Raw genomic sequence first — 13,268 nt, forward strand, 5'->3', positions numbered from 1 at the left:
AAAATTAATGAAGAAAAACACATTCTCATAATTTAAACATGTTATTTGTAGTGTAAACATGGCATTAACATCTTACTCCTATCTCAGCTTGTACTCTTTGATTTTCCATAATGTTGTTTTAAAACCTTATTGTTTTTATTTAAACTTCACATATCATTTTATGTTTCCACTTTTATATGTCAAAATTCACAATTTGTCTTCAAAATAACAATATTTTCCATCTTTTTACATGATCATTATTAACATCTTTAAAAAGCCTATCCTTAAATTTTGGTTCATTGAACAAGCACACCAAACTATGAAACTTTTTAACACCTCCCACAAAATAATACTCCATTTATTCTCATAGATCATCAACTAACTTATAATACAAATATTCTATTATTATCATAATTATACTTAAAAAAATTGAAAAAAACTTTTAGCCCTCTATGGTTTGTTTGATCTAAAAAACAAACCTTTATTTTAAATTAAGGGTTGGGTGGTCAAACCAGCCAATGCTAGTGTTTGGTAAATTAGCTGGTTGAAACAACTAATTGATACGAATAAGATATTTTTAAATAAGCTACTAATAGCAGCGGGTTTAAAATCAACAGGTCAAACCAGTTAATAAAATTAACTGATCAAATTAGTCACTATAATCAGCTATTAGCCATTTACCAAACAAATCAAAAACAACACGTTATTTAAATCCTCCCTTTTATCATAATCATCATTTCATTTTTTTCTTCTCTAATTTCATTTCTTTACAGCTGCCCATTTTTTCTTTTCAAAAAAATTCACCAAACTTCCCAAATTTCCATCATTTCTGTTCTTTCTACGCGTTTTACAACTTAACAAAAACAACCCAAAAAACCCTCTTCTTCTTCTTTACTCTAGCTTTGTTTGTTTGTTTTCTGCTAAAATGGCGAATAACCCAGAAAACCCAAATCAAGATTTTCTTGAACAGCTTTTAGAGATGCAAAATTTTGCGGCGGCGGTTGGTGGTGAACCGAATTTGGCGGGAAATGATATGGGTTTGGGTCATGGTGCTCCGATGATGCTTCAATTGAACTCGGGTCCAAGTGGGTTTCATGGGCCGCCTGTGTTTCCATTGGGGTTAAGTTTGGACCGAGCTGGAAAACCCACTTCTGGGTTTATTAAACATGATGAAGGTTCTAGTAGTATTAATAAGCGTTTTCGTGATGATCCTCAACATCATCTTGTTGATGCTTCTGCTAATTCAGCTCCTAAAAATGTATGTTATAATTAGTAATTTGGGAAAGTTAATTTTTTTTTAATTTTAAACTTAATTATGTTGTATTTTGGTGTGATAAATGGTCATAAAAGATTGGAACTTTTAGGGGGGGTAGAATTTTTAGAGTGTGAAATGTTTTGAAGTTTTTTTGAGTGTGTGGAGAAAGTATGATTAAAATAAAAATTATAGTATACAAATCCATTTTCAATTGTTTTTTTAATTAATCTTAATCTTTGTTATTTTTGGGTGTGAAAAATGGTCATTAAGATTGGAACTTTAGGGGGAAATTGTTAAGAGTGTGAAATGTCTTAAGGTATTTTTTTTAGTACAAAGAATGATTAAAATGTAAAATATAGTATTATCCATCTTTTTAATGTTTTTGTGTTATTATTTATGTTTATTATTTTTGAGTGTGAAAATTGGTCATAAATGATTGAAACTTGGGGGGGTGGGTTGTGTCATGTACTCATGTGTGAAATGTTTTGAAGTATTATTTGAATGTGTGATGAAAGTATTAAACCTAAAAATTTAAGTATAAATATCCATTTTTTAGTTTTTTAGATTAAAGGTTTATCTATTTGGGGTAGTTAAATTGTTGCATGTTATTGAAAGTTTTGTTTTTTTTTTTTGTGGATTTTAAGGATGTTTTTTTGGTTGTTAGGGATAAAATTTCTTTCATTTGAGATGAAAAAGTAGATTTCTCACTTTTATTTTTCATATATTATTTGTTGCAATTTCAAAATGTTTGTTTAAAAATTAAAATGGATTGATTAAGAACTTCATAATACACCAAGTAGTTTTGCAAATGTTCCTTTATTAGATCATAATGTTTTGATTAGGTAAATTGGAGCCCGATTATTGGTAGAGAAAAGAATGAATTATATGATTATGGGATTAATTAGCAGATAAAAATTATAATTAATTTGATATGTGGGTAAAGGTGTAATACATCATTGTTGTTTGTTCAGCATGAGGGTGTGAGGAAAGAAGCTTTTCCAATTTTTAATTCAAAATTGCTATCATTATGAGAATTTGTTTGTGTGTGGCGCTGATTTTAGGTTTTCCATGGTCATCCAATGTCGAATCCGGTTCCGGTTGCGCCGCAACAACCTGCTGTTCGTCCAAGAGTTCGAGCTAGGCGAGGTCAGGCTACCGATCCACACAGTATTGCTGAGAGGGTAAGAACTTTTTGTTAGAGTATATAACATATCTTGGGCCTTCAACCATCAGCTTAAGCTTTTGGTTGAGCCAACGTAATAAGAGGTTATGGGTTCAAATCTCAACCACCTCTCATTTAAAGTGCGTGCAATATTTAGAGTCAGGTATGAGGAGGGGATGCCCAAAAGGCTCTCGTGTGAAAGGGCGTGTTAAAGTACATAACATATTCTAGGGACTCAACTATCAGGTTAAGCTTTTGGTTTGAGTTGATTCCTTTTTGGTATTAGATGTTGAAGGGAAAATAGGGTATGATCAAGATTTATTATTTTTGTTTCTAATGAATCCTGGTGACATAGAAGTAGTTCTGGTGTAACGTGTGACGAATAATCTAAATGCAACTCTTCTGTTCATCATAAATAGGTTGAACAACCCAAATAAGTAAGTCGGGTTATTACAATAGGAGACTAGCGGCTTCTCGAAATTTCATATTTGGGTTATACAGTGGAAAAGTTTCTGAATAATATGGTTTCATATAGATTTCGTTCTCTTGCTCGAAAAAAATTTCCCATCATTCGTATGCAGCGAGCTTTGTGAATTTTATACCCGTCTTGCTGCTGGATTAAATTCGTTTTAGATATATTTTTTATCCGTGTGGATTTTATTTTATCTTGTGTATAACATCATCTCGTTCTGTTTTTTAACAGTTGCGTAGAGAGCGAATTGCTGAAAGAATCAGGGCATTGCAAGAACTTGTTCCTAGTGTTAATAAGGTCAATTTGCTTTCTTTTTAATTAGCAGCTCAAAAAGATTGTTTAAAAAAAAAATCCTTTGTTTCCGGTCAGTTGGCTGAGTCATGATGCGTCTAATTCAATGACTTATGATTTGCTAATCTCCTCGCGAATCGAAAAAAAAATATCGGTCGGGTTTGTTCTATTTTTGGCTCGCAAATTCAAAAAACAAATTCAAAAAGCGAATTGGTTGACGAACACTGGTCTTGTTAAGGGTGTTTAGCTAATAGTTCTGTTGCTTGGAGTTCCACCATCATTCATTTCAAGTGGCAAGCGAGTGATCAGAGGAAAGAGTGTTCAATTGCATATGAAGTTGCACTTACACTATACACAAGAGTTCTTCCGTGTTGTGTCTTTAACTCTTAACAAGTTGTTTTTTTTGTCATTTGCAGACGGATAGAGCTGCAATGCTTGATGAAATCGTGGATTATGTGAAGTTTTTGAGGTTGCAAGTCAAGGTAATCTTATGTTTCGGCTAGACTTTATTTTACTTATTGCTTTATCTCGAGTTGAAGCAACCATGTCCTAGTGGTAACTAACTCAATTGTTACCATTTTCCGTTTTAGTAAAATACAAGATCCACACGAGAGGAGAGTTGATTGCATATAGACCTGATAAGGTTCCATCCTAAAACAAATTGATAATCACAAATTCTTGTGTAGACAATCTCGTCGTGAGATGTTTTTCATACATGGGTTGAATAGCCCAACTAATACAATTATTTGCATATGAGCTTCTTATGTTGAGATCGTCTCACTAAGAGACGGTCTTTCACAAGAGTACCTCACTGGTAATAGAATATGTAGGATCACATATGGGTTATTTTTCCGACACTATCAAGTTTATAATTAGGTCTCTTTTTCCTCCATTAGAAGCATCCAATGAGTTGCTCCATTGATTTTTCTCAAACCCCCGACACACGGGCCCACACTAATTACCCTAATTGTTAAGCAAATAATGGTTATGACCCTAGTTTGATCTTTCATCATGCTCTATCATAACTTCATGATATAGATTTCTAAATCTTACATTAGAACTTCAATCATCATAACTCCATATTTTTAGGCTCTCAATTCAAAATGAGTGCCTATAATCCAAACACAATGATAAACTATCATATTTAAATGTAATTGTAATCATAATTCAGGCTGTACGGATCTTATATTTTAAGACCATTTCACTTGTTGCATCATAAAGAAGCTTGCATTTAATTATATTCACATTGTAGCTTTAACGAAAAGCTGGTGTGGCTTCTGATAATTGATAATTGACCATTAATTGATAGGTTTTGAGCATGAGTAGACTCGGTGGAGCTGGTGCTGTTGTGCCACTGGTTACGGACATGCCTATATCATCTGTCGAGGTACAAAATAGTTTGGTATAGTATATCGTAATATTGCTTATCGTAGCTAGTGTCGCATGATTTGTTGATCGTCTTGTGGATCGAAAAACGCGAATTATGGTTGGTTTTAGGCTATTTTTGACCCATTCTAAGCGAATTGCGGATTCAAAAAGTAAACTGACTAGCGAATTATTTGCTGTATCATACAAACAAAACAAACAAAAAGAAAAGCTAATCAGAATGACATTTTTGATCTTGGATTTGTCGATATACAATTGAAAATTCCATTGATGTTGTTTTCGTTTATGCTTTCTTTTCCCAACAGGAAGAAGGTGGGGAAGGTGGTAGAGGTCAACCTGTGTGGGAAAAATGGTCTAATGATGGAACTGAAAGACAAGTTGCGAAACTCATGGAAGAGAATGTTGGGGCCGCCATGCAATTCCTACAGTCCAAGGCACTTTGCATCATGCCGATCTCACTTGCATCCGCAATCTACCACACACAACCGCCAGACGCTCCCTCACTCGTGAAGCCTGAGTCGAACCCACCTTCGTAAAACTCGTGTTTCGATCAGAACGTGATAATCACTCCGTAATCTTAACTTGCTAATCCGATAAGTGGGTCTCACTCTATATTGCTTGGTCGAAATGCAATCCTACAAAGAAGTTCAGTTCAATTCAATTCAGATCAATCGGCTCATCTAATCCTATAGGGGTGGTTGAGTTCAAGTAAAGACAAAATTAAGAGGGAATTTGTCAAAGCTTTACTTGATACTCTCTTTGTCTCCTTTTTTTTCTTTTTATAAAAAAATTTCTTTACTCTGAATTTTAAATGATATGGTGGGGACTAGGGAGTAGTGGTGGATGACTAAAGCACTTTATGTAATACTCCTGTTGTGTTCAGTGGAAGGTTGTCAAATTTTTTTCCTCTTTGTTAGTGGATGGTGGGACCTTGATATGGATGAGTACATACGTGTTTTGTAATTTGTAATGTATTTTTCTTATAAAAAAAAAAAGAAATGAAGATTTTAGAAAGGATAATGTTTGGTTGTTTTAAATGGTTTTTCTTTGTCGTATGTTTTGAAAATGATATGTTTATTAGTTTTTCGCTGGTTAAATAGTTAAAAAAAGTTGTTTTAAATGTTAGTTTTTAAGTCAAAAATTCAAAGTTGGTTAAGCTCGTCGAAATGACTTCAAATAGGGTTTTTAAGTTTTTTTTATTGACTCTTAGCTTTTTGATGTATTTTTTCTTTCTACAACTAAATTTTACTAAACACAGTAGCTTTTTCAAAGATTTTGGCTTTTTAATCTACTCTTTTTTTAATGAATAACTATTAAATAATAAATAATCTTTACTAAATATTTTCATAGTTGTTTTAAACAAACGACTTAATAGCTAGTGAATCGACTAATACTTTTAGTTGGTTAAACTTGCTGCTTATTTCAACGAACAACTATTTGTGAAACAAATCTATGATATCAAAACTTCTTATGTATGTTAAATTGTGGTGTCTGTTAAATTGTGGTGTTATTTAAGGAGAGGTTGTTAGCTTGTGCATAAAAAAGTCAGCTGATATTTTAGATATCCATTTTGTCCTCCATCACCTGAATTAATTAGTACTCCATTTGCTTGTAGAATACTACTCTAAAAACTTTCTAGTTTAGGTGGGTTTTCACTAGTCACATTTTTCGGCCAAAAGTAGCCGTTGTTTTCCCGCCAAACCCCCTAAAAAGGTGTAGCTAGGTGTACAACGCACACCACAGGATCCCGCCAAATCGCTTTTCGTAAGCACTAGCTAATGGTTGAGGCTCTAAAATATATTATATATTTTAACACGCTTCCTCACACGATGGTTATATGGCTTTGATTGTTCATTAAATCAGCTTGATGTTGGTTCCAAGATGAAAATGCTTTATGTAGTCTGATGGTATAAAAAGTAGTCTCGGTGGATAGGGTGTGTTACAAACACATTTTTTACCAATATCATTAAGAACACACCCCATTTTCGATCCCATTATTATTTGACATTGGAGTCCTAAAATTAAAACTGATAGTGTTGAAAATTTTAACCTATAAGACTTAAGGATGCAAAATCTTTATTTTTAAAATTTCTCAACTTCAATAGACGTTAAGTTGTAATAATACATGAAGCAACACAAAATCAATGTTATTTACTCATTTTAATATAAACACATATTGGAGTATTAAAATGTATAAATGATCACATCAAAGAGTTTAGGTTCGAACTTATTCAGGTCATGGTCCAAATTAACTAATTAATTTTTTTTTATTATTAAATCATGTAACATGTAACGCATAATGATTTTGAATTGGTTTAGTTAAGTACACATGCAAAGGTTAGTGTTCAATCCTCTTTTTATATGAGTATTTTAGATTCGCCTCTACCTTAATTAAAAAAAATAGAGCATTGGGCTTGAATTTCAAAGGAAAATGTTGAACTGTTACAAACACTTTTGGTTGGTGAAATTCGTAAATGAATGATATCACTAATCACTATTGTATTTGATTTAATATGTATGTTGTTAGTAGATAACATTTTTTAGTTAAAAAAATCTCTCTTTTCAATTTTAACGGACCTTAAATATATAATTTTATAAAAAAATAAATCGGGCCTCAAATGTGATCAATACATTAAACATGGCATATAATCCATTAGCTACAAAGCTAATGTGGTGTCAATTGACCACACTTAAAGTTGATATTAATTACTTGAGATTTTACGATATTTTATATGAAAATTGATTATTTAACAATGAAAAGAAAAATAAAAAAAATTATAGTTTGATCCTGTTATAAAATATTTCTAAATCTGCCTTTTGTATACAATAAAAAATTTATTTTCTTTTTCTTTTGTTTCATATGGTATGCTACCTTAAATTTTCAAGTAATCAACAATAAGTTTCACTCCAAACCCCATTAGTGTGACCGTTAGGCAATTCAACTGTTAGTGTACTTTTGCATTGTAATTTGACACAATAGCTTAAAAATGAAAGAACACTAATTGAAAGCGGGAAGATGAAGCAAATAATTGATTTACCACGCAATCAATGAAAGGACAAAGAAAATTTAGCAAATTTAAACTCAAGATTCAAATTATAAATATAATAATTGAAATAAATTGCAGTTGTAATAATTGAAATAAATATATTGCAATATAATAATTGAAATACATAAATTGCAATTATAATATAATTATGACATATGTCATTAATCATAACATATCAGATATATTGGCATGAATGGTCATGGGTTGGGTCCAATCAAATTCGTATCCAAACCCATAAACAAATATTAGTGAAGATCTGAAAAACATAAGAGAAAAAATAAAAACAATTAACAAAATAAACTAAGTTTTAAACTTATTCCAAAAGTAAGCGTGAAATTCTCAAACTTGAGGTTTGGGGCTGTTCGCAGTTACTAATTGCGAACAGGTCAAAAAAGACAAAATAGTTGTTCGCACTTACTAACTGCGAACAACTATTTTTGACCTGTTTTTGTGCTGCAGAACAGGTCAAAACAGGTCAATCAGCTGTTCACAGTTAGTAAGTACGAACAGCTATTTTCAGTTAGTAACTGCGAACAGCCCCAAACCTCAGATTTGGGAATTTCACGCTTACTTTTAGAATAAATTTAAAACTTAATTTATTTTGTTATTTTTTTTTTCTCTTATATTTTTCAAATTTTCAATATTAGTTTTATGTTTAGCAAAGCCCATTCTGATCTTTCTCGAGTCTTTTTCATATATAGATTTATACATGATATCTTTTTCATATATAGTGATTTTTACAATTCAGTGCTTTTAACTCAATCGTGACCATATATTTTTTTTTATGTTATTGAAATCAAAGATGTTAAAATACTTCTTATCCTTCTTATTTTGAACATTCTTCTTATTAAATCTTTATATATATATAAGAAAACAAAAGCAAGGGGAAGGTAGGAGTGTTTTCAATAACAAAAAAAAATCAATTTTGAACAATAAATTTATTTTATTATTAAATATCTCATGTAGTATTAGTTATAGGCAAAATTGTAAAACTTTTGCTTGTCTGTTTAGAAATAAATTCATCTGTTTTTTTTTAAAAAAATCGATCTTTATTTTGAATATAATTGTTGAAAATTAATTCAAATATTATTTATTTTATTGTTTGAAATACAAAACAGGTTAGAAGAAGGTTAGTTAAAATACATAATTTAAAATAAATAATATGTTAGTTTACTTTAATTGATTATACCCAATAAGTAGGTTTATTTAAAAAAAACAATATGTGAATATTCACGATGAATCGAGCAAAAGTATGATTAGTTATTGACAATTTTATCACATTAAGATTGTCATTAGCAAATTAGAATTAATTAACGAGTGCTAATTCTCATTGTTTTGCAACAATAAGTCAATAACATTTTATATTTACTCGTTATAATTAAGTATTACTTTTTAGAGACCACGTCTTTTTTATCTATGATTCAAATAAAATTTCACTATTAGTTACAATTTGCAACATACTAGAACTATATAAAGATATTTAATTTTTTCTTTTATTAGATGAAGTCAAATGTTTATAACTATTGCTTGTGCATTAGCAACATTACTTGTTAAATCATGTGTATAATATTAGTCATCGCGCTTTAATCGAAATTAAACGCGAACTACTTAAGGGTAAGGGTGTGATAACTGATAATAGAAGCATAGGCGGAGCTAAGGTTGACCACAACCGACCAGGATCGGTCACAACCCCCTTAACTTTTGAAATTTCCCTTTTTGGATATTAACTATTAAGGTATTTTTATAAATTTTAACTCCTGACTTAGCCACAGAATAGAAATATCTAAAGAGAATATTAAAAAAAGATTAATTAAATACTTCAAGCTTTATTATCATCATCAATGTATTCAAATGTATAATGAATGTTTGTGGACGCCAAGTGAACCAGAGTATATTATCAAAAATGTCATGTAAGCTTGGTAGCGAACTGATTATATATGTACTATTATCGGTAAATATGAGATCCTTCACACCTTGGTGAGGAGGAATTAGCCCTTTTCTTATATGCGTAGGAATAAACATGCCCTACATATAAAAATACAATAATATTAATTGTGTTATATACATTATTTAATAATTAATAATTACTCCCTCTAATCCATCTAAGTATTTTTTTTTTAAAATTCTAATACAAAAATCTTATAATGCTGAAATAAATGTAAGGAAAATTCTACGTGGTAATCCTGAGATTTTGGGTTTTCTACGTGGTAATTAAAACTTTTAAAAAATTCACACGGTAATTCTAAAGTTTACTAAATTGTTCCACCGGGACCTTTTTGCACATAAAACGTTAGCAAATTTTAATTTCGAAGCTTTAATGCTACTGTATGTACGCCTATTTAGTCGACTCATCATTTCAAATGCCATCAGTTTTAGCCTTTTCCTCCAAAACAAAAACCCTAACTCTACTATCTTTGGATTTGAGGGAAAAAGTATGATTTGAATGAAAGATTGTAAATTTGGGGTTTATATTTTGGGGGAAAAAGTTGAAATTGCATAAATAGGCGTAAAACAGCCTTAAAGCTTCAAAATTAACGTTTGATAACGTTTTATATGCAAAAAAAGGTCATGGTAAAACAATTTGGTAAAACCAATGTTATCACATTAATTTTTTAAAAGTCCTGATTACCACAGAAAAAACCCAAAATCACAAGGTTACCACGTAAAATTTCGTTAAATGTAAATAAGAAAACGAGACTTTTCTGATTAACTATGCCAGAATGATTAGACACTTATAATTAAAATAATGATAAAGAATGAACGAACCTGATCGAATTGAATTTCCAATGTTCTTGTAAAACGAAACATGCCCAAATAACTAATTACTTCATCATACCCCGTTATCGGAGCAGAAAAGATCACTTTAACAACTATCAAATCTTGGTTAATAACATTATTAAGCTTGAGAGATGGCGTTTTAGGGAAAGAATCATAACATTAACATGTTAATTTAAGTTTTTGCAACTTTGAAGCATCAACAATAATGAGTTCTTCGAATCCTTGAATACCTATATCAATACGACGTAAAGATCCGCTTGAAACCCTAACACACTTCAAAGTAGGATGACAACCATCTAAACAAAGATGGGTTGTATGGGAAAGAGCAATTTTGATTTGATCAAACCATTCAAATGTAATAGCTCTATTATTGTGGATTACTAGACTAGTCAAGCTCTTGCTAATGGATATACCATGGATAACACAACCATAAGCTTCATTTGGAGATTCCAATATATTTTCATAACGCAATTCTTGGAGAAAAACTGAATTCAACTCGATCTTTTGAATGAATTGTCGTGAAAGATGTATAACACGACAAGTCTTTCGAGATGTAACGCGTTCAGAATATGTAACTGACCGAAACAATGACATATCTTCAAGATTTGTAGTTGAGTACAATTACAAGTAAGACTATCAAGTGATTGTTGATCATGTAAGTTAACATAAGATAAAACTAAACTATTCAATGCATACCACCTTGTTTGGATGCGACATTTAATCGTACAACACTCAAATACCAAATCAGCAATGTATTTCCAAGAATCCAAACAGATCAATAAAAAAGGAAAATTGATGTTGATTTCTTGTGTAACAAAATCGTATGCATATAAACCCATAACGTAAAATTCCCTATAATCCCCATAAGAAATATTGAATTTCTTGACCTGAAATATATTCAGTATGGTAGGAATAAAAGTGGGGATCAGGAAAGAAACTTCATTATGAATTTGGAGTTGTTCAAATAAAAGATTTCTATCTTTTATCAAACGCCTTATAAAAATTCGTTTGAAGGTTTGGAAGATGTAATGTTGATGGGTTATGGATAGAAATATTACTGCTGTATGGTCGAATCTGATTGAAGAAGTGTTGGTTTAAACGAAAGGATGGAGTTGTAAGCCATAAGTCTTTCCATGAACTCGACAAAACACTTGTTCTTGCGGCTTCTCTTAATGGAAGGTACGATAACATTTGTTGCTTCAAAACTTCTGGTAGTTGGGATATCTGATATTGTTCCATGATGGATTATTTTGGTTTTTTGTATTCAAGAACTCATTCAATTTCAACTTATTACATATGAGACTTTCCCGGCCCACCACATAAGATCGTCTATTCGTCCCATTTGTTGGGTATAGAGTAAAATTTAATGTCGATTACTTGAATAGTGTAACATAATTCGTTAGTTAATTCGCTTTTTGAATTCGCGATTAGTTCAAATTTGTCCGATTTGTCCAAGAAGAGCCTAAAACAAATCATAATTCATTGAAGAGATTCGCGAAGAGATAAGCGTGTCAAGTGAGACTGACTTGAAAACAAATTTTGTAGATACAAAGGCGAATTTTGGAAAAATTTTATAGCAGGGCCAAACTGTAATTGTACTTTTTCACAAATTCTTGCGAGAAATGGTCTCAAAGAGAGATCATTTTTCACAAATTACGGTAAATAAGCATTAATTATAAAGTAAATAGGCATTGAGAATACGGTAAGCAAGCATTGTTTTTTAATGGACTGGGCTTAAAATACGTCTTGTAACGTCTCTCAAAACACTGGGTGGTACTTTTTTGCGTAGCTAAGTAGTGAATTTTCATACAAAATACAACAAAATCTCAAGTGATATCAATTTAAGAGTGATCAATTGACCCACATTAGCTATCACAGACTTGCCAGATCTATCCCAGTCCTGCTAATTCAAAATCAATTTTAAGTTGGTTCTAAACCTAATTTTATATTTTTGTGGACTTAATTTAGAATTAAATAAAAACCATACACATTAGCACTAATGAGAGTTTAAAAATGTAAAAAAAGTTGGAAAATTCCATATAGTAGCCCTCTATGTTGAAACCTTATTAGCAGAAATCTATCACACATTGTAAAAAAAAACCTAAATACTAAGTAACCCTAAGTGCAAAGTTGATTCCCTAAATCAATTTCTGGCCACATTCAAATACAATTATGACCAATTAAACAACAAATAATCAAATTGGAAAACTTTGTAATACTCAAAAATGTTGAGAAAAGAGGCGATATAATACACACACTTTCTCCCTTTGTGTTGTTAGATGAGCAAAAATAACCAATCCAATCAAACAAATAATAATAATCCCACAATCAAGCGCAATAAAGTAAAAATGCGGAAAGCAAAGCACACACGATATTTACGTGGAAAACCCAATGCGGGAAAAAACCACGGGACCGTAAGTGGTACCACACTCTTCCACTAATCACCAATAAAATTAATGGGTACAACCAAAATCCTCTCTAGACAATACTAGAGGTAACACAAACACCAGACAACCCTAAAACATCACTCAAAAGTGGTAAAATAACAATTAGGGTAAAATTAGGGCAAAACAAATTATCCACTTACAATGCACAAAACGACAATCCAACCGTTGAATATGTAGGTTGGGTAGACAGAAACACTGCTTCAAAATTTGACAAAAAACGGAGCACGAATGGCCTTCGATCGGATCGCCGAAAAATCACGTGTCGCACCTTTTTTTTCTTCTCCTGTTTCTGTTTTGTTTTTGTGCGTGAAAATGTGTCTTTGATTACCATTCAACTTATAAAAACTGCTGCCCTATTTTCCTTATATAGCTTTGCCCTCTTTTTTTTTTTTTTTTTTTTTTCAAATTAATAAATAATATTATAATTATTAGCCTATTATTATTAAGCCCA

At 31.3% G+C, this 13,268-nt stretch overlaps 1 protein-coding gene across 1 annotated transcript; it reads left to right on the plus strand.

The window, feature by feature from the left end:
* Positions 1-666: 666 nt before the first annotated feature.
* On the plus strand, positions 667-5,565 carry LOC130800260 (transcription factor UNE12). Its single transcript, XM_057663715.1, has 6 exons — positions 667-1,237; positions 2,296-2,415; positions 3,100-3,165; positions 3,576-3,641; positions 4,469-4,546; positions 4,851-5,565. The coding sequence occupies exons 1-6, from the start codon at positions 905-907 to the stop codon at positions 5,079-5,081; spliced, it is 894 nt and encodes a 297-aa protein (XP_057519698.1). The 5' UTR covers positions 667-904; the 3' UTR covers positions 5,082-5,565.
* The last annotated feature ends 7,703 nt before the right edge of the window (positions 5,566-13,268 follow it).

This window comes from Amaranthus tricolor, chromosome 14 (genome assembly GCF_026212465.1).
Source record: "Amaranthus tricolor cultivar Red isolate AtriRed21 chromosome 14, ASM2621246v1, whole genome shotgun sequence".
Classification (NCBI taxonomy): domain Eukaryota; kingdom Viridiplantae; phylum Streptophyta; class Magnoliopsida; order Caryophyllales; family Amaranthaceae; genus Amaranthus; species Amaranthus tricolor.